The sequence below is a fragment of the Phoenix dactylifera genome, chromosome 17 (assembly GCF_051530095.1).
Source record: "Phoenix dactylifera cultivar Ajwa chromosome 17, Ajwa_hap1_PhDact_Kaust_v1.1, whole genome shotgun sequence".
Classification (NCBI taxonomy): domain Eukaryota; kingdom Viridiplantae; phylum Streptophyta; class Magnoliopsida; order Arecales; family Arecaceae; genus Phoenix; species Phoenix dactylifera.
Genome location: NC_143206.1, coordinates 11,676,463 through 11,697,255, shown reverse-complemented (window position 1 = coordinate 11,697,255; position 20,793 = coordinate 11,676,463). Strand labels below are relative to the sequence as shown.

At 36.8% G+C, this 20,793-nt stretch overlaps 2 protein-coding genes, 1 non-coding gene and 1 pseudogene across 5 annotated transcripts; 2 read left to right on the top strand and 2 right to left on the bottom strand.

Moving 5' to 3' along the window:
* Positions 1–84: 84 nt before the first annotated feature.
* LOC103711705 (nucleolar protein 56-like) lies at positions 85–4,811 on the bottom strand. 2 transcript variants are annotated; one of them, XM_008797952.6, is made up of 8 exons: positions 4,299–4,811; positions 3,995–4,209; positions 3,731–3,888; positions 2,432–2,619; positions 2,100–2,352; positions 1,566–1,714; positions 1,313–1,456; positions 85–673 (listed from the first exon to the last, which is right to left on the bottom strand). In XM_008797952.6, exons 1-8 carry the CDS (start codon positions 4,501–4,503, stop codon positions 306–308), a joined length of 1,680 nt encoding a protein of 559 aa, XP_008796174.2. In that variant the 5' UTR covers positions 4,504–4,811; the 3' UTR covers positions 85–305. The 2 variants fall into 2 exon arrangements, with proteins under 2 accessions (XP_008796174.2, XP_088569621.2); XM_088713495.2 differs by having other exon boundaries at positions 85–727; positions 4,299–4,750.
* Positions 4,812–6,294: 1,483 nt separating this feature from the next.
* Positions 6,295–11,210, top strand: LOC148699636 (uncharacterized; annotated as a pseudogene). Its single transcript, XR_015974286.2, has 6 exons — positions 6,295–6,593; positions 6,688–6,844; positions 9,656–10,027; positions 10,110–10,186; positions 10,870–11,100; positions 11,193–11,210. The product of XR_015974286.2 is annotated as an uncharacterized LOC148699636 (transcript).
* LOC113463027 (U6 spliceosomal RNA) lies at positions 6,333–6,435 on the top strand. Its single transcript, XR_003386586.2, has one exon. It is a non-coding gene; the product is annotated as a U6 spliceosomal RNA (small nuclear RNA).
* A 1,485-nt stretch (positions 11,211–12,695) lies between the features above and the next one.
* LOC103711707 (threonine-tRNA ligase 2) lies at positions 12,696–16,474 on the bottom strand. The gene is made up of 5 exons (XM_008797954.6): positions 16,317–16,474; positions 13,983–14,022; positions 13,802–13,902; positions 13,624–13,722; positions 12,696–13,001 (listed from the first exon to the last, which is right to left on the bottom strand). The coding sequence occupies exons 1-5, from the start codon at positions 16,389–16,391 to the stop codon at positions 12,984–12,986; spliced, it is 333 nt and encodes a 110-aa protein (XP_008796176.1). The 5' UTR covers positions 16,392–16,474; the 3' UTR covers positions 12,696–12,983.
* Between the last annotated feature and the right edge of the window lie 4,319 nt (positions 16,475–20,793).

Sequence of the window (20,793 nt, the reverse complement as noted above, 5' to 3'; positions counted from 1 at the left end):
ACCTACCGTGAATACAAGGCAAATCTGATGCACTCAAAGACGAGAATATAACTTTGGTGTGCCAAAGGTGCAAGATCCGATCACTTGAAAATGCACAATTTCGGGTTGAGAACTATAAGCTACAAGTAGACCAAAAATTACAAAATAAATTAACATTTGAATGAGTGTTCTACTGCAGGCTCACCAAGTTCAAGAGCTCAAAATAATTTATAGGGGCAAAAACTATGACTTGACAAAAATATGAGCTTCGGCAGGACTCACTAGCTAATGAATAAACACAAACCAACACTAGTTTCATATCATAATTACTCATCATCTTGAGTTCTTGCCCTTTTCTTCTTTTTCTTCTTCTTTTCAGTTTCCATTTGGACATCGCCATCTAATTCTTCTTGATCCTTCTTCTTCTTCTTCTTCTTGGCAGTCCCATTTTCTTCTGTATCATGACCATTCGCCCCTTTCACTGCTTCGGTAGCCATTCCATCTTCCTGTTGCTCTTGTGCCAGCTTGTGTTTCTTTTTCTTCGTTTTCTTTTCAGTTTCAGGCTCAGCAGAAGCATCTCCATCAGTAACAAGTTCAGTTGGCTTATCCTCATCCATGGGCTCGCCATTCACAGCATCACCTTTAGATTTCTTTTTCTTGCTTTTCTTCGCAAAAGCTTCATCCTTCTGTCCATCTGAATTGCTAATTTTGTCAGTATATATCCAGCCCAGTTTGCAAGTACTACTTACTACATGACACGTTAAAAATGAGAGCAACTTTAGTGAAAAATCAGATTTGACAAAGGTAATAAACAAGAAGCAGTTGCATTTAACAGCAAAACAGAGAACCAAAAAGATTAAGATGCATTGAGAATTTGCACAAATTTAGGATTTGATGCTATAGCAGGGTGACCAAAATCTGCTTCTATTATCCAAATAAGCTTATGAACAGACAAAATTAGGATTGGAAGCATCAAAAAACCAACTCTCCAATCAAGAATAGATGATTATACATCAGATAACCGCAAAAAGAGAACCAAAAAGGCTAACATGTACTAAGAACTTCCATAAATTTAGTATTCAATGCCTTAGCATGGCGACCAAAATCTGTCTCTAGAATCCAAATAAGCTTTTGAACAGAGGAAATTAGGTGTGGAAGCATCAAAAAACTGACTCTCTAATCAAGAATAGATAATTATTCATCAGATGAGAATGCAATTTATGTACTTGCACACAAAGAAATGAGAACTTCCGAAATGTCAATGTTTTTCTCTGCTAGTGATGAAGCATTCATATGTGAAGATTCAGATATTGGTTCAATAAAGGGCCCATACCATCAGCATCTTGTGAGCCAATGCTCTCAATAGCACCTTTCATCACATCAACATTCTTGCGAGGCGCAATACCCTTGTCATAGAAGTCCAATCTCTCTTCAACCTGTTCTCGCAGCTTTTCCCCAAAAATAGATGTATTCATCTCTGCGTGCATTATTTCACTGATTAATGAACAAATAAAATATCTAGAAAAATGTGTGCATATGTCTATAGTTGAGAAAAAAGGATACATCCTCCACAAATAAAGACTAACCAGAGAAACAATCGATACGGGATGCAATGGAACACTTATTCGCAAGGTAACGAGCTAAACGGCCTTTGTTTCGAGTAGATGCCCGGCCAATAAATGAAGAGTGGAAGATGAGACCATACTTCGGAGTATTTCCTCGAGTTTTCAATGCTCTATACACATCAAGAAGAAAAAGTAATGCAAACAATACAAGTATAACATAATTGAAGTTCACTGAACTGGCTAGCACTGCAATTAAATATTTTAAAATGCAATCTTGGAGAGGCAAAATATCATGTCAATTACTATATTTGGTACGTGCAAAATATTGCAAAAGACCTATGTAATATTAACCTAGAATTTTTTATATGCAAGAGCTGCTTGAAGGGAAGCCTCCATAGTTTGAAAGGAGGTCCGAAATTTAGGTTCATAAAGATGACTCATGTATCAAACATATCCTATCCTATTCTTGTGCAAATAGCGCTTTCTTTTGACCAAGGTTGATGCTGACCTTGTATGAGTGAACAGGAAGGTATGTTAGGGTGGGAAATTCAAAACCTGAAAAGTGCCTTCTCAGCACCAAGTATCTGAAGAGTAGACGAAGGGCATTTTGCAAGATTTGAAAGACTCCCAGCATGAGAAATCAAACGGGCACCAACAACTTCACCTATCAGAGATGTGAGATTTGGTGCTATATCATTCATTTTTGTGACAAGATACTCATAGAGCTTCTTCCTATACTCAGAGAGATCCATTACTCTCTGTGCAAACTGCTGAACATTAATCAAATCAATTGGAGACAGATCCTGTCCTGAAAAGGCAAGAAGAAGTATAAGTGGTAGAAAACATTTTAAGAATTACAAAAGGATAATGATCTTATTTTGTGGTACCCATGGATGCTTTAGCTGCTTCTACAATTTCTTTTGCTTTGTCCTCGTCACCTACTATGTCTGCTAAAGCAGGAATATGAATCTCACACAATTCTGATTTGTTCTCCACAAACTTTGCAATTTTGGCATATAAATAGTTATCACCGATGATCTTTACCAGCTCTGGAAAATGCCAAGAGTACCATTCTCTGCATAACCAGGTAATTAAATGTTTAGAGGCAATTTTCACAACCACATGCAAATCCAGGACACCATCACACAATTCCAGGTATCTTTTCGTTAGAAACTCGTAAAAATTACAAAAGAGACACCAGCAAAAATACATTTAGCTACTTTTGCAACTTAGGTTTCCTCTCCTAGCAGAAAAAAATGAAACTAGTTTTTTCCTATTCCATAATCTCAAGTTGCGCTCAAGCATAACATACATAATAAGCGATTACGTATCATGAAACAGACATGACATTTATAATGAAAATTGAGTATGTGGCCTGAACATGTCTAAATCACTTATACTGTTCTTCTTTAAAAAAATAATAACAAAAAGTTGATCTATTTTGTGATATTTTCATGGTCTTAAACAATTCCACTAGATAAAATTTTATATATCTAGAGTACAGGACAACTTCGACCAAAATTGACCATGAACAAAACACTGTCATTTACATCTGGCAATAATCAGAACCTTATCCTCTACATGTAAGGAATGTCATGCATCAATAACTATTGTGTTAACAATCAGCAGTAAGCGCAACATAACCATCAACTATTCTACGAGATGTAGCTATTTATACCCAAAATCGAATAATAAGGGCAAAAAATTAGACATACACAAATAGGGCAGATAGCGGCCAGGACACATGGTTAGCCAGGCTTCCCACAAGCTCTCTGTATAATAGGTTCGGGTTAGCACCTAGTGTCAACTGTGTATTAGTTGGCATCAATTGATATCATTCTACCTCATGTCATATTGGTCACAACAATAAAATATGCAGCATTACATAAAGATCCAACTGACATTTGATCAATAGTTTTTTTAACAATACAGTCCCATTTGCCAGTAGATACTTTGTTAGCCCTGTATCATTTTTTTCTTATTGATTTTCCGGCATCAGCAGGCAAACTTATACCTGCGGCATATAAATTGCTTAACTGATCTGAGCTATTTACATGAAAGCTTGAAGGACAGGTTATGACATAAACGTTAAAAAAAAGTGATATATAGAAACTTTAGTATATCACCGGTTGCACCATTGATCAAATACTCCAACACATACTAGAGATTAATTCAGGAATACAAACCTGACTCTCATGGAGAAGGTGTTAATATCCTTGTCAAGGGTATCAAGGAGAAAGATGGCTTGAATAACCATGTTATCCACCCGATTAACATTGAACTTGACCTTAGCTCGGCTGTAGCTATGCCCCAAACCCAGCTGAGCCTTCTCCAAGTCTGATGGCTAAAACCACAAATACAAAATCCACAGAACAGCATCATCTTTACATGAAAACCCAGTATAACTTATAGCAGATATAAACTACTCAATCAGGTGACAAAAATTCAACCTTTAAGTCTTTAATGAACCTATCAAAGTGCAACCTGACACCACGAAGGAGCTCGAGAACAAACTCATTGCTCTGGCAAGGAATCTTGGTCACTTCGAAGATCTGAGACCCAACTTTAGGCTCTGCAACGCCGAGGCTGAACTTAACCTTCTTCCCCCCTTTTGGTTTCGGGAGGTTGATTTCCAAGAAGTTCCTCAACTCATCGGTCATAAGCCCTAGAAGCCCGCAACAAAATCGATTAAATTTATGACTTCGAACCCCAAATGGGCAGCAGATGGGGGGAAAGTTAGGGTTCGGAGCTCACCTTCGGAGATGGCGTTGCATTGGTTGAGGGCATCGAGGGCGGAGGAGAAAGGGTGGAAGGCGACGAGCTTGACCACCTTGCCAAAACGCGTGAGGTCGAGGACCGAGTTCCGGACGGCCTCGGTGTTCTGGCCGATCTCGTCGAGGCCGTACGCGTGGAAGAGGGAGTAGCCGGAGGCCGATTCAAAGAGGAGGTAGAGTGCCATCGCCCGACGGAGCCAGGCTTCGACGAGGAGAAGGTTGGAATTCTAGGGTTTCTCCTCCCTCTCCCCTCTGGTTTTCAGCTAGGGTTTTGGAGGCGCGCGGGGGGAGAAGTGGAGGTAGGGTTTTGAGGAGAGAGGGGCAGGGAGGTAGGGTTTTACGGGCCTCGGTTCTCCTCCCGGTGCTCCGCCAGGAATCTTTAACTCGATCAGGACCGTCCGATGGATCCGACCGCCTCCGGCCAGGGAAATTAAGAATGAGGGTTTGGGTTGGGTCCTGTCTTAAAGGGACGGACCTAATTCCGGCTTGCCCCAGCCATCTACCAGCAGTTTAGGTGGTATTTGGTAACAGCATAAGACCTGAAATAAAATCCTGCACCAGCCAAATATTATTGACAAAATAATAATTATACTCTATTGCCAGTTATTTTTGCATATTGATGTTATATTTATATACAATATATATATATATATATATATATATATATATATAAACATGGAGATATGTGCCAACTTCTTGATATGATTTCAGAGTCTTGGAAGCTCTTGGCATGTTTTTTAAATCTCATGTTTTTTTTTTTTGCATTGGTGGTGTCTCAAAAGATGAGGTAGTAAAAGGACTCATGAAAAATTAAGAAATGGTTGATGGTGACCCTTGATTGTAAGCAGGGTTTGGGGTTTAAGAAATTAAATGTTCAAGACACTCTAATTATATATATTTTACTTGGTGAAACCTCTTTCTCACCTCCTACTTATATTGTATTTTAGATGTATCATTTTCTATTGAAGTGAACAAATATATAGGACAATTTACTTTGTTCTTTGAAGTCATGGATGGAAGATCGTGGAAAGTTTTTGTTGTTGGTGGATTAACACGCTTGCTGCTAGATGTGAAAAGTTAAAGTGGATGAGAATCTAAAAAGTGTGCTTAAATCAAACTAATTTCACTGTGTTAGGATTTTTGATTTATTTATGTTGCTCACAACTTAAGTATAATTGTCCTTCTAAGATCAAATAGAATCCACTGAGGAAAGAGCCAAAATGTGTGCTAAAATCAAGAGTAGCTAATTAATTTCATACTCTAATGCAAGTTTTTTTTTAAATTAAGTCTTCGGTTAATTGTGGAGAGTCATTGGATAATGAAATATTTTATATTTTTTTATTTATTAAAGTAAAAACCATATCTTTGGCTTTATCGTAGGGCTGTAGGGGGCAGGTTAGAGGAGCGTGCCATAGAACAATAATCCAACTCATCTAAATTTGAAAGACTTGCTTAAACTTATACTCTAATAATGGATTAAGCTGGGTAGAAACATAACTTTGTCTTCAAGATGGTGCAACCCGAAGCATGGTCTTTAGCAAACTGACCTCATTATCAAATGATGAAGATATGATCCAATTAACTAAAATTTACTTCCTATAAAGAAGCAATTGCTAAGATTGATATCATATTTTTGAGGTATTCAAAACTTGATATTGTAATAAACAGAATGTAGTCATAGGGACACTTTGAAATAAGAGTAATTATTCAAACGAGTGATTAAGATAGTTCAAAAAGTCTTAGCCTCAGATAGTGATATTTTTTTCTATTTTTCCATCCATAAGTTGATTTTATTTTGGTATTCGGTTTGTCTTTGTGCATTGATGCCACCAGCTTTTGCTCAACGCATAAAATCAACAAAAACTTGTGCGACGGTTCTGTCCAAAATTCACAATATTCATTAACCAAGTCACGTGCTCACGTGCTTTTTGTCAGTAACGTTAAATTTAGTCCCATATTGGATATTGGATAGAGTATACGCTTCTACTTCTATATGCTGCCAAGAGGACCGGGCGTCTTTTCGGAGACATCCGATAAAATTGGAACGATACAGAGAAGATTAGCATGGCCCCTGCGCAAGGATGACACGCATAAATCGAGAAATGGTCCAAATTTTTTTTTTGATCTTCGCAAGAGCTGTTTAATCTCTTATTTTTTAACCTCTTTTTCTTTCAATCCATCGTTCTAGGGTTTTCTTCTTCGATTTGGGGTAGTTTTATCTTCTCTTTTGCAAAACCCTCAGCGATTTCCAGGAGTTCTCTTAGGGCTCGGTTGGGTAAGTTTTAATATCAACTTCTGTTCCTTGCGTTCGAATTTATATGCTATTCATATGCATGGCAACCATGATGAACCAGATTCCATCGTTCTAGGGTTTTCTTCTTCGATTCAGGGTAGTTTTCCTTCTCTTTTGCACCAAATCGCACCTGATCCATCGTTCGAGGGTTTGCTTCTTCGATTTGGGGTTGTTTTTCTTCTCTTCTGCAAAACCCTCAGCGATTTCCAGGAGTTCTCTCAAGACTCGTTTGGGTAAGTTTTAATATCAACTTTTGATCTTTTCGGTAGCTTGGTGTTTCTTATGCGAATTTATATCCTATTCATATGCATGGCATCCACGATGAACCAGATTCATTTTTCTTCGACTTGGTCATGATGTGTTATAACTTTTTATATTTATAACATCTGTCCTTCAGTTTGATATAATTGTAATTGTAATTTGATTCGGTGTCTGTGAAATGAGTGGATGGGCAGAGTTAATGGTGGAGGTTAGATGGCTAGATACGTAAAATGGATGACAATGGAGAAGAAAAAATTTAGTTGTTTTCAGTTGTTGCGATGTTATGGTGCTGGAGTTGCAGCATTATTTTTTCTAAAATCATTACACCACAATTCCCTTTCTTGCTCTGGAATCATTTTGAAGAGATGAAGAAGATGGTGGGCTTCCAAAGGTTTGAAAATAGTGGCAGGTATTGATATAAAAAAATTCACTTTTATTCTTTAAATTTGAGGCCTTCAGATATGGATTCTTTTATAGAGGAGACTGTGAGGAAGGCCAAATAAAAGGAATAATTTTCAAAAATTCCATTAGCTATTGTAATTGTCTAAATCCCACTGATTTGATCCAAAGGATTTCCGAAAGAAAGATGCAGAAATCAAAAAATAAAAAATTCCCACTGATTAACTTGCAGTTACAACTCCTTGATTTTCTTAGGAATCCTTGTCATAACTACTTAGGCCAAGACATGTTCTTATCCTCATACGGCGACTTACCTTTTTTGGTCTTATACCATCTACAATGAAGTCATTTGGTTTCAGCCTGTAGAAGCCTCTGAAATATATTGGTCAAACGGGTTCTAATCTATCAGTTGCTCTTTTGAGAAAAAATTCCTAGCATGTGGGATGGCTCATTAGTTAGTCTTTATCGTCTTTTCACTTATTGGTGGGATACTCTTGGTCTGTTTGCAGCTTTTTAACAGCACCATATCTGTTTTTCAGTGTGGTTCATTTATTCTTCACTCCTAAAAGTATCTTCTCCAAGAAGTGTGAATCAGTCATTTGGTGGCTTTATTCCTGTTCACTTAATACACTCCATAATATATTTATTCGTGACTTGAATCATCCATGGATCATTGGATGGATAAGTGACTTGGGACAATCACTGTGATAATGGTATCTAAAGCAACACCATCACAAATTTGATCCTCAGAATCCAACAATATCTAGCATTTTCTTTAGTTTGATAATTTATTCACTGAATGATCATTGCATTTTACACATGTTTCCAGAAATTACACATATTTGAGTGATTTTTTTCTTTTTAGCATGCAGGTAATTAGAATCTATATGAAGTTTCTGGTTATGAAGTGAAGATGCTAATAAATAGTAGTCTGTTCTAAACAGCTATTGGGACAATCCATTGGAAATAAGAAAAGAAAGATTCATCTCCTCTCTTTCTTTTTTTTCAATGGTTCGTTCATAAGTTTCTTCTCATTTTCATGATCCAGGTTTCCATTTCGGTTTATGCATTGCAACTTTGGGTAGTTTGTGATAGCCTTTTCAGTTCCTAGTCCATGTTTGGGTAGACAAGTGGTGCTAGCAGAAATATTTTTGTTCAGAAACTTTTTAGGGTCCTGATCCTTTTGCTTTGTAGAGAGTTCAATATTTGGTGGGACACTAAATGTTGTCTCTAGGCAGCCTTCCCACCAACATCTGGTACTTAACCAGAACCAACTTTTGGAAGTTTGATGCTTGCTTTTGGAGCATCATCAACTAGCACATGTGGCAGTTCTTGCATTTTCATTGGTGGAGACGATGGAACAACCTTTCAAGAACTAAGTTATTTCCATGCATCTATATACTGATTATGTTTTTTTTTCCTTATTAGTAAAATTATGCATTATAAGTATGAGAAAAGAATAAATTCATGTGAGATCAGTGTTATTCTTCTACTTTTGGATGCAGGATGATGTAACAACTCTGTTGTATTTATGAGTTTGATGTGGTTTATTGCTTGCTTGGTTCGTCTGCCTTTAGTGCTTGATGCAGATGAATTTTGTACTCCCTTGTCTTGGACAAACAGTGGGTGGAATTGTTTTAGGTGGTCTCTTGAGGTTTCTGAGAACAGTGGTATGTCGTGTATTGCGGGCCTTATTACTTAAATTGAGATTTTACTATCTACCTATGAAATTCTAGACCATTACAAAAAAAAGTTAGCATATCTATTTGCTGCTCAACATGTTAACGTCATAAGTTTCAGTAGATGTTTGCCCATCAATCTTGATATCAAACTCTGCATTGTATACTCTTGTATGCTTGGAATTTGTGATTTCCAACCTTGGAGTCATGCCCTCCAAATATGAACTTTATAATGTGTTTGCTCCTTATGGTTCATCAATAGTACTATTTCTTGCTATAAGTGACCTAATAAGCCTCTTTCTTGGTATGGTACTAGTAGCAATAATGTTATGGGATGATGTTATATTTGTGGCATCTATCACAGTGGTTTCCCCAAACATTTGGGTATATTGTCATGATTAGTTCTCATTTGATATTTTGTCTTATTAAGCAATTTATTCCAAGGTTTGTCGTCTCAGTGTCAGACCCCATACCGGTGCCACATTAGCACTGTATTGGTATGGTATGGTAGTATGGTACGAAGTTGGTACGCCTTCCGTACCATATACCGATACCAAATGGGTACTGTACGGTATGTCCATACTGTCCGGTTCGAGCCAGTACGGCGATAAATTCCGATCACTTTCTTCCAAGATTATTATTTTTTTTTAATATATTTTGATGCTGTATTTGACATGTATCATTTGTTGTATGTGCACCTTGCAGCTATTTTAATTTTTTTCCCCTTCATTAGTTAGCGGATGCCACAGATATGAATGAATATGAAATGAGAATTGTATGGTTGACGTGGGCAACATTCGTGATGCAACATGGACAAATGATGATGAAAAAAAATATATTGTACTCATGGAAGAAGAGGTCATCAAGGGGAATAGGCCCAAAAGAAGCCTGCATGGCATCATATCTGAGAAGCACTTAATGCACAAACCTGGAAGAACTGTGATAACACACAATTAAGAAATAAGTTCAACTGATTAAGGACTTGACAGAAGGAATTTGCTAATTTGATAAATGAGAAGGGACTTAGTTGGAACTCAAGTGACGAGGTCTGGCAACGCTTATACGAGGTAAAATCTTGTATCTTGTGGGATGTTTTTTTTAATTTTTTACTTTTTAAATCATTTAGTTCAATAAGTTTACATGGTGACTTACACACCAGTGCATAAGTTTGCAAGAAGTTTTCATAAGAAAGGGTGCCTGCTATTTAATAAGTTATGTCTGATTTACAGGGACAAGGTAACTGGCTCCCATGAGCATCCTTCAGGGAGTCCTCCAGAAACTGATACTGAAGAATAGGGTGCAGAGCTGAATGTGGAGACTTCTTTTAATGAGCATCTTGATGGCGACTTAATTAATGCTTTGTATGCCTTCTCATGCAAGCACTAAATGCACTTAAAGGCTTAGATGGAGCAGCTTATGTTAAGGAAGTTGGGAAGTTCCATGATGATCTTTAAGGCATGTTGGAGTGGCAAGGGGATTGCAAGTGTGACAAAAATGATACTGGATCTATGCCAAGATTTTTTGGTACGTAAGGAAAAATGATACTGGATATAATCTCCAACTTGTACGTTATGCATAGGTAGCAAAAGGGGGCGGTGATGTGATGATACTGGATAACAAATTATACCACTATAAATGTAGCCAAATGGGGTCGTGGGGTTTACATTAACATCCAGAATGCTGTAAATTTCCACTTGACAGTTAATGTGGTTGCTCTGATGGTTCATTTTATTTCTGCATGCATCGCAGGTACACCCAAATCTTCATTGAACTCCTTTATTGCTGCACTTTAGTTGAGGACTCTTTGAGTTGCTCTGGCATTTAAAAATCACACATTTCTCATGTTGTTTTACTCATAGGAGTGCTCCTCTGACTGATACCCACTTGCTTTGGGTCAACATGATTATGGATATTCTCAGTGCTTTCGCATTAGCAGCAGAGTCTCCAATGATGAACAAGAAAAGACCACCTGGTGGGGAGAGAACTTCATCACCAGGGTCATGTTGAGAAATATCAATGGCCAGAGTATATTTCAATTGATTGTACTTGGACTTCTCATGTTTGATGGGAAACGGCTTTTGAAAGTTAGTGTTCCAGATGCTGATTCACTTCTCAATACATTCATGTTCTACACATTTGTGTTTTGCCAGGTATCAGTTGTACTTGTAGTTTCTAGTAAAATATGGAACATTTCTAGTATCTATAGTTTCATTGTTCTTGATTCTGCATCTCTTGAATGTAGAACCTCTTCGTGTGGTAAAGACTAATCTTTGTTTTTTTATCATTCACAGAATTCTTATAATTGTTCTTTGGTGCTTCGAAATCTATGAATATCATCACTTGTTTTTGTTTGCAATAGATCTCTTTCGCTATGTAACTCTACAGTAATGTTAGTGCATAAGATAGGAAAAGCAATCGGCTCTTGCCACTGCCGACAAAAAATAATTATTTTGTAGAAAATATTGTTTGATGGTATATGGTCTCTAGGGTTATTTGATTAGATGCTCGTTTTAGCAATGGTGTTAGCAGACTACTTGGTTTGACAGTCAATCTTGTAGCAGGTAGACCTTTGCAAGTTTTTTATCAGTTTATCTGTGTAAAGATCAAGTTGCAGCGGAAAATTTCATTCTGGAGAGTATCAAGTATTTGTTCATGCGGAATTTATCTAATTTGAAGGAATAGTTTAGTTCGGATTTATTCTAACTTTTTTCATTTGATAAGAAAAAGGAATATACTTCATACAATATAGTTTCATTTTGTTTTGCAGGGCTGCCAGGACATCAATTGTCAACCTTTGCCAAAACCAAACCAGCTTCAAGTCAAGATTTCGTTAGTTGTCAGTTCAAGAATAACTGAAAGTTTTAGCAATCAGATTTTGTGCAGTGATAGCACACCTTGAACCTCTGGTTGGAATATGAACTTATTTTATTTGTGGATTTATGGCACATCACAGCATATCCTTGTTCAGGATCTGGAATTTATTATATAAAGTTCAATTTTGGGATGGTCGTCTGATACATGTAGAAGCCTCAGTACCAACTGTTTGATAGTGTTTCAATTCCTATTTCTTGGTGCAGTAACACGACTCAAAGCGAAAAAATCTGATTCTTGGGAGAAAAAAAGAAAGGACATTGGCAAATGGATCTATCAATTAATTCTTCATTGTACAGAAGAAGCTTCCATGAACATTCAAGAAACGAAAAGGTCAAAAAAAATAAGAGGAAGAAAAAAGGGGCACCATTCTAGTTGTAACAGCAAATAAGAGGCTCAAAGGATCAAATCTAATCTGCTATTTTCCTCTAGTCAATTAATAGGGAATGCTGCAATATTTTTGTATACCACTGTCGTTGACAAATGAATCTAGCAGAAGGAGTGAGATTAAACTACCATTGACTCGAGAAACTTGTAACATATAATTGACTATCTTTGGCATGCGTCGGGCATCATATTGACTTGATCAAGTGAGTTAACTTGATGTCAACTTTCCATACTTTTCACGAGATTATTGCTTACATGTGCGATCGACTGCGAATATTCAATAGATTTTTCACTTCACTTAATCCCAATTTAACTGGCATGAGGTGAGATTGATTAAATTAGGGATCACATAAAATTCTGTATATCAAGTGTTTAAGGAACTTACTTCGACATGAATGCATATATAATTCCAAAGCTGTTAGACATCTAGCACCAAAGAGATTCGCATTACAACCTACAGATACAGGCATATATATTGCATTTGATATATTGGTAAATCATTGGATTTCTGAACTATATAGTAAAATTAAAATATAAGGGGTTTTGACATATTTTCAGAGTTAATTAGAACATAAAGGGACAACATTTGAAAGTAGACAACTCATAACATCCATCCTTCAATAATAATCAATATCATAATTCAGGGTGAAATATTACATCAAGCAGAACACATAAGATCACAGAGCTCTTTCAAACAAGCTGCAGCGTATGGGTGACCGATTTGTAAAACACAAAAGGTGGAGTCCAATACAAACAGCTTTGGGTCAGGAGCACTTCATTCTTTTAATTCCACCTGCAACAAGCATAAGAATAAGCTGCAGATGAGCACCCCAATTGCATATAAGTGCTCTAATGGTCGCCCCGCGGTTCACCCAAAAAGGTTGTATAAACAGTCCCTTTTGGGTGTACGGCCAGCCACTGTGTGATTCATGGGAGGGTCAGGGTGTTTTTCAATGCCAAGAGGCCAATTTTGCCCTTGGCAGGTCACAAGGAAACTGCCTTTGTAACCTTCTTTGTGGAACTTGTGAGTGAAAAATATGTCAAAGCACTTTGACTTCAAGTGAAACTTGCAACCTGTCAAAGCTGATGGACAAACAGCTCCTAAATTGCTAGCAAGAGTTCAACTTAAGAGTGGTCATTTAGAAGAAGTTTCTTAGAAAAATCTATTGCAAATTCATGACAGGAAGTCCTAAACCAACATTTCAGTTGCTCTAAACTATTTATGCATATCTAGTTTTCCAATGTCCTATATTACTGCAGCTTCACAACAGTTCATGATCTTTAAGTTACAACACTATCATTTTTAGAAGCCTCTTTAAAAGTTAACGAGAGATCATGATATTTTATTCAAGACACTGATAGTGATACACAAAATGTGTTCCAAAACTCAGAAAAACAAGACTTCATTAATTTACCAACTTAGCATCTGCCTCCTTCAATGCCCGAACAAGATGAGTGATACGATATTGAAGCTTCAGGTTCTCTGCTGCAAGTTTCTGGATCTCCTTTGAAGCCTACAAGCAAACAAAAGGTAATAAGACTCTCCTTACTTATGTGTTGTATGTGAAGATGCAACTCTAGACAGAGTCCAACCTTTTCTCGCTCAGACATGAGCTCCGCTTGTGCAGTTTCTAGCTTTGCTTGGAAGTCTTTTATTACAGATGATATTTCCTTGTTTTCATTGTCCGAATCACCTGAGAGATAATACACAAGAATATAAATAAAATTTACATTTAAAGAATACTTGGACTTGTATAATGACATTGCAGCCTACCTTTCTTAGCAAGCAAAGCCTCCAATTTTGCTAACCGGTCCTACAGATACAATATAAGAGTAAGGATGCTGCCAGAAACTAAACGTGCAGATAAGCAACACGTAGAAGTTCTATCAAAAATAAAGAAAATTTCTTGCAGCAGATTGTCAGATAAGCAACACGTAGATAAGAACAGGGAGAGTCTTTTCTCCCAAACGATATTGTTGTGGAAGTATACAGCCATACATATGTCTAACTATTTTGGGTTTTCTCAATCATAAAATCATACTTAAAGCAGTTGAAATTAGACTATGTTGTTATATGTTTAGAAGAATATTTAATACATGATTGGGTTGATACGGAAGTGGTGGATCGTCCTCATTAATTACTTTTTTAGGCTCTCTAATTTTTAATGATAACAAACTGTATCTCACATGGTCTGCTGTGCTAGTACAGTCCACTGGACCGGTTGCCTAGCGGCATGGGTCGGTACGGGCCTACGTCGCACCGTGTCTGTACCGACACAGTAGAGGAGGTGGGAGAGAGGGTGAACGAAAGAGAGAAAAAGAGAGAGAGAGAAGGGGGAGAGAGGGAGGAAGAGAGAAGGAGGCCGGCGGAGGCCGACGGAGGCCCTCCTCTCTCCCTCTCCCTTCCTCCCCTGCTCGCTCCTTCTTTTCTCTTTTTTCTTCTCATTCTCCACTAGCCCTCCGCCGGCCCTTCTTCTCTCCCCCTCCCTCTCCCTCTCTCCCCCGCTTGCTCTTTCTTTTCCTCTCTTTCCTTCTTGTTCTCTTTCTCCAGCAACAGGTTTCATTTCCGTTTTCAGAACCGTCCCGATTTGCCACCGGGACGGCTCGATACGACTAAAACTGTCCGATTCAGAACGGTTCTGCCGACCCTAGTATCTCACCTATGTCGGCTCAACTCTACGAATGATGGATCCTACTTTACCAATGGCTTATATCAACAAAAATATCTTCAGTAATCCCATCCAGCTAGGGATGGAAGTGGACCAAATAATATTCATTCGAACCTATTTCCATATTTGAATCTATTCAGGTATGAATACAAATTCGAGCATTATATCTGTTATCCTTAAAAAAAAAAAAAGAAGATGGATATCAATAGACAACTATCCAATCCATATCTGAATTTTCGAATCTATTTGCAATCCTATTCAGTCTTATATAGATTTCGTGAACTTTAAAGAGAAATAATTAGCAATATTAACATGTCTTTCACTTATTTTACCTTCCATACAATGATATCTTTGAGTGATGGTTCACCAAATTAAACTATCCAATTTACATCCCCATATATCTATATTGTTATTATCTAATTTGTATCTATATCTATTTAAAATAAATATGGATACGAATTTTTAACATCCCATCAATAGCAGTAACCATATTTGTATTTGCCAAAAAAACAGTTATGAATATGGATATATTAATATATGATCTGTTTTCAGCACTACATCTAGACTATGTAATTCCTTAAAGTAGGTCATCTTTAGCTTACACTCCACATGACTTTACCATACTAAACATCTTATCTCTCTCCCAGCTTATATTCATGTGGGGCTACTAGTAAGTTCTCTATTGTATTCCACAGTCCGGGGTACAAATATTTTTCTTCTGATGTACCCAATACTCATCTCGAAAACTATCTAGAGATATATCTAGTAAACTTTGCATTAGAGCTGGTACTAACCTGCCTCCGATGTACTCTCCTTCATAGTGCTACCAAAGATCCACTCTAACATTGTCAATTTTGCTACTTATAAATATGTCCGTTCCTACCTGATTTCATACACTAATCAAATCAAGGAGTGGGTCTTAGACCCTCCTCAACCTTCCAAAAAAAAAAATATATATGCCTTCCTATTCTTGATTCCGCACAAATTGCCATTGCCCAACATCATGATCCAAATAATAAAGCTATGTGTAAATAAACAATATTCGTAACAGGATCTTTAAACATCTAAAAAACAATACTTACAACTTCTATTACACTTTTTTTTCATGAATTGGTATAAATAAACTATGTTCATAAAAAAGTTACGATGTAATAATCTGCAATCAACTTTCTCTTCTCTTCAAAATTTAATGGCTTCTCTCCTTACAGATTTCAAAGGCAATGACTTTTGGTAAAATTCGACCAAACTCAAACCAAAACTTCGAGCAAGGTCCAATCTTTAACACATCCCACACCATATCATGAAGTTTTACCACGAATGAGATCAACGCCAATAGATTTCTTGAACTCAGTAAATAATAACGCTAGATGACCAAAAACCAAACCAAACCAAGGTCGCCAATCTAGGAGAGAGAACGAGAGGGGGAGCTGGGTGCATACCTCGGCCTCGGAGGCCCTCTGGTAGAAGGGCTTGAGGACCTTGTCCAGATTCTTGGATTTCTCGACCTCCGCCATGGCCCTTCTCCTCCGCCGTGCTGCGAAACCCTCGCGCGCTCTACCGCAAGACAGTGGAAGGAGGCGAAAGTGTGGTTCGTTGGTCGCTTTATTGCGTCAAAACTTTCGCAACCAGCCCGATCCAAAGAAAACCCAACCTCCAAATCATAAAAAAAAACCCAATTCCTGCGTTGGCCCACCTTAGCTTGTTGGGCTGGCCCGATCCAACTACTTGTACATGGCCACGTAAGTTTCTTACAAACAACTTTCATTAAAACCAAAAAAAAAAAATTTTATGAGAATCACCTCTCTTTGTGTGTACTAAAAGGAGATTGAGGGCGTTCTTGAGTTCGATTATTTTATCCATGGATAGAATGCTATTTAGTTTACAAAGAAGAGTTTATAATATAGTAACTATCAATATAAATTCTTTCAGCAATAAAAATAGAATTTTTTTGGATGAATACCTTTATAAATATCGAATTTTGTATGAATACCCTTCCAAAATTGATATTTGCATGTATACCCTCGTAAAATACTTATTTTGCTATTCAACTATTTTTTATTCTCATTTTTGCATATGTACCCACGTCATCTAACGCCGTTAAAAATTAATGATTTCAAATTAAAATGACTAAAATATTCTTAATGGGTAGATTTGTAAGAAGAAACATTTATAAGGCGACCGTGATAGAGGATAAAAAAAGTAATTTCAAAATTTTATTTTATTTTTTATTAAAATAAATATGGTTTTTATTCATGGTGTTAGAATAACCGTTATACTAGGGACATTTGTGCAAAAACAGTATTTATGAAGGTACAAAAATAAATATAAATTTTAAAAGGGTATTCATGCAAATTTAAATTTTTAGAAGGATATTCATGCCAAAAAAACTCTATAAAATATATAAATAACTAATCCCGATTGTCTTCTCTTTCAAAAAAATATACGCTATCCTCTCTTTTCAAAAAAGAATATACAACACCAATCTCAGTCCTTTCTCTCCTACATTCAAATCCAATATATTTCGCTTTTGGTAAAGATATGAATTATACTCTTATACTTGCAATTTTTCTCTGTATCATGACATATATTCTCTATCTCCCTATATCTCACAATGCGACTTCCTTTTTATCTCTCTCTCCCTCTCTAGAGATTTTGTCCTCTCTTCACGTTCAACATCTTTCCTTCTCCCATTTATATTCCAAAAATTTTGATCTTGGGGCTCGTTTGGTTCGCGGGAAGTATTTTCCCTCCTAGGAATATGATTCCTGGAAATCAGATTCCTAGGAAGAGGATACCTAGGAAAGTACTTTTGGCATGTTTGGTTAACCATGGGAAAGTGACAAATTTCCAAAGTGCTTATGTTTGGTTGACCATCCACTTTCCTAGGAAAGTTATGTATAATTCCTATTATGCCCTTAATAAAAATTAGGTCTTTAATGCCTCTTTAATGCTTCTTTAATGCTGAAGGGTCTTTTTGGGAAAAAATAAAAAAGGAGTGATTCCCACCTCATGGGAAAGTAACTTTCCCATGTTTCTCATGGGAAAGACTTTTCCATGAAATGTGGAAATCATATTCTCATAGGAATACAACTTTCCCATCTCTCTCCTTTGAAAACTCCAACCAAACAAGAGGCATTTCATTACTTTCCCGTTGACCACACTTTCCCCCCTCCTTTTCCTGCGAACCAAACGAACCCTTGAAGATTTGTCATCTAAAGGACCGTACCACAAGATCTTACTATTAGAGTTTTTGAGGTCTAGGAATGCAAATGTGGCATGGATATGCTTGATATTTGATGGTTTTATACCTTTGAAGTGTGAATAGAGTGCCAAAATGTGGGCTAACGCATATATATATTTATATATATATATATATATATATGTTTGTGTATGTATATGTATATATGTATATATGCGTATGTGCGACATATATGTATATATGTGTGCGTATTACTATGTTTGTGTATATATGGGTATATATGTGTGGATCTGCACACAATATGTACATCCACACAAACAATATATGTACTTATATTTACATATATATATATATATATATATATATATATATATATATATATATATATATATATATATATATATATATATATATATATATATATATATAAGTACATATATGTATATGATATATGTACATGTATATATTTATAATTGGGCATTGCCAATTGCAAAATTTGACACGCAAGCCCAACTGAGAGAGCCAGTCCATTTACTAATATGCCATCCTAGATTTATGCATACACATATATCAATGCACTATGATTTAAAAATTGATGTAATAATACATTTAAATTTTTTAAAAAAATTATGAGAATGGAGATATATTTCTTGCTATCACAAAATAAATTTGGTTTTAAATATTTATAAAGATCAAGATTTAGCAATGCAAGTTTTTTGAAATATGTCAATTGAAGATAATAAATAAGACCTGTAAAATGTCGAAAGATGTCTAAGGGCCAACATTGACCAATCATGATAAGGAGTATTTGGTAAATAAAACTGAAAAATATAGGGCCTCTTTAGCATTGTTTTTATTTTTTTAAGAAAATAAAATTATATAAACTAAGATAAAAACATGTTTGGTGCTATTATTTTTTTTTGTGTTTTTAAAAGTTGCTATCATTATTTTAGAGAAATAAATTAAAAATTCTTATTTTCAATATTTTCAAAATAAAAAAATATTTTTTTGCAGTACTGCTAACACCACCTCTACCATCACCATTGTGGCCTCCTTTCTCATCATAGTCGCTTTCACCACCATCATTACTATCTCTACTAATATTACTGCTAATCCCACCAGCATCGCCGCCTTAATCATACCACCGCCGCTACCATTGCTTTCTTCAAAATAGCTTAACACTTGAGCCACCACCATTGTTGTTTATGCTGCATCATGCCACCATCACATCATTCGTGCCCTCACCATTGTCGTTGCTACCTGCACTAACATTATTGTCTTCACTATGCCATTGCCACCACTATTACCATTTTCAACATATCGCGATACCCCAACCACCACCATTAATGTTTATGCTACATCATGCTGCCATCACATCGCCTATGCCCCCACCATTGTTGATGTCACCATCACCACTAGCACACCATTGTTGCCATCATCCCCACCCTCCACCACATCGACGATGCATTCCTACCATCACTGTCGCCATCCTACCATCACTGTCGCCATCGATATCATCTCCAACTACCCCATGCCATTGTCACCTTACATCAATGTTACTAGCAGCTCGGCTATCTCCGTCGTTACTACTGTCACCTCCATTATCATCACTTATATTTATATTTTTTAAAAATTGGACTATATGAAAGATATTTATATTTCTACAAATTTTAAAAAATAAAAATATATTTTTTAATTTTTTAAAGTAAAAAAATGAAATGTGATGCCAAATGGCACCTTAGTATACATTAAACAGTATTATGGTATTATGTATTACCTAGCTCGATGACCTTGTTACCGGAAAAGCTAAGACCACCTCCCACAATTGCAATTTGATACTCAATGGATTGATTTGTGTAAGAGAAGGGAAGAATGATTGATGAAGAGAGGATGCTTCCTGTTGGGCTCGATAAAAAATGATATTGATTCATAAAGAAGACGTTTTATTATTATTATTATTATTTTTTGCTGTGACAAAGGGTGGGGGGGGGGAAGGCAACCTCCCCCGTGTAGCAACCCCACACCGGGCCCCTCTCCCACTGGGACATATCCGATACGGATAGAAAGCACCCCCTACCCCCTCGGAGGTAGAGGCATACTTATGTTTCTCATATCCTCCCCACCTTGTGGGCGGCTCCACCTACATGGTAACCTCCTCACGAGTGAGTACGTCATCCCGGTGCCACCTTGGTACTAGCCGACCAATAGCGCTTCCAGACCCCGTGTCCAAGCGTGGGGTATCCGTTCCCCGAACTTAATCGATGTCTGTATGTTTCGAACTGGAATTACTTGGTTGGAAGCAAACGTCCTATTCCAACTGAGCTACCACCTTGGTGGCTTATTAGTTATTTTTGAGGGCAAGGAGCTGGTCTACGATCGACCATCATAGAAGGTTCTAATTCTCCCTCTAATCTTACATGTTTTGTAGTTTGTTAGTGCATTTGGTGGGAAAGAAATTTGAGGATTTATGTGCTAAAATTTATCATCGTAATATGGTCGAAAGAACCACTTATGTACAAGTTATCTCTTCGTACTTCTTTTAATGAGTTTGGAGATGAAGAAATGAGTCATGTTTTGGCTAGAGACCTTAATGGGTTAGGAATTCGGTGACTATATACAAATGGTTCTGATCCTTCTCTCCACTCGCATCAAAATATATGGATAGAGTTTCCAATCAAAACTATGCATGAAGGAGAGTGAGGAGAGTGACCAATATA

Bases quoted from the DNA above. Each gene is read 5' to 3' on its own strand.
- LOC103711705 (XM_088713495.2), bottom strand. From the start codon at position 4,503: ATGGCACTCTACCTCCTCTTTGAATCGGCCTCCGGCTACTCCCTCTTC. The intron at 1,457-1,565 runs GTTAGTCTTTAT...TAATGCACGCAG, and splicing joins CCGTATCGATTGTTTCTCTG to AGATGAATACATCTATTTTT. The intron at 728-1,312 runs GTATGGGCCCTT...CGTGTCATGTAG, and splicing joins TGGCTCACAAGATGCTGATG to TAAGTAGTACTTGCAAACTG.
- LOC103711707 (XM_008797954.6), bottom strand. From the start codon at position 16,391: ATGGCGGAGGTCGAGAAATCCAAGAATCTGGACAAGGTCCTCAAGCCC. The intron at 13,903-13,982 runs GTAGGCTGCAAT...ATTATCTCTCAG, and splicing joins GGCTTTGCTTGCTAAGAAAG to GTGATTCGGACAATGAAAAC. The intron at 13,723-13,801 runs GTTGGACTCTGT...GTTTGCTTGTAG, and splicing joins TCATGTCTGAGCGAGAAAAG to GCTTCAAAGGAGATCCAGAA.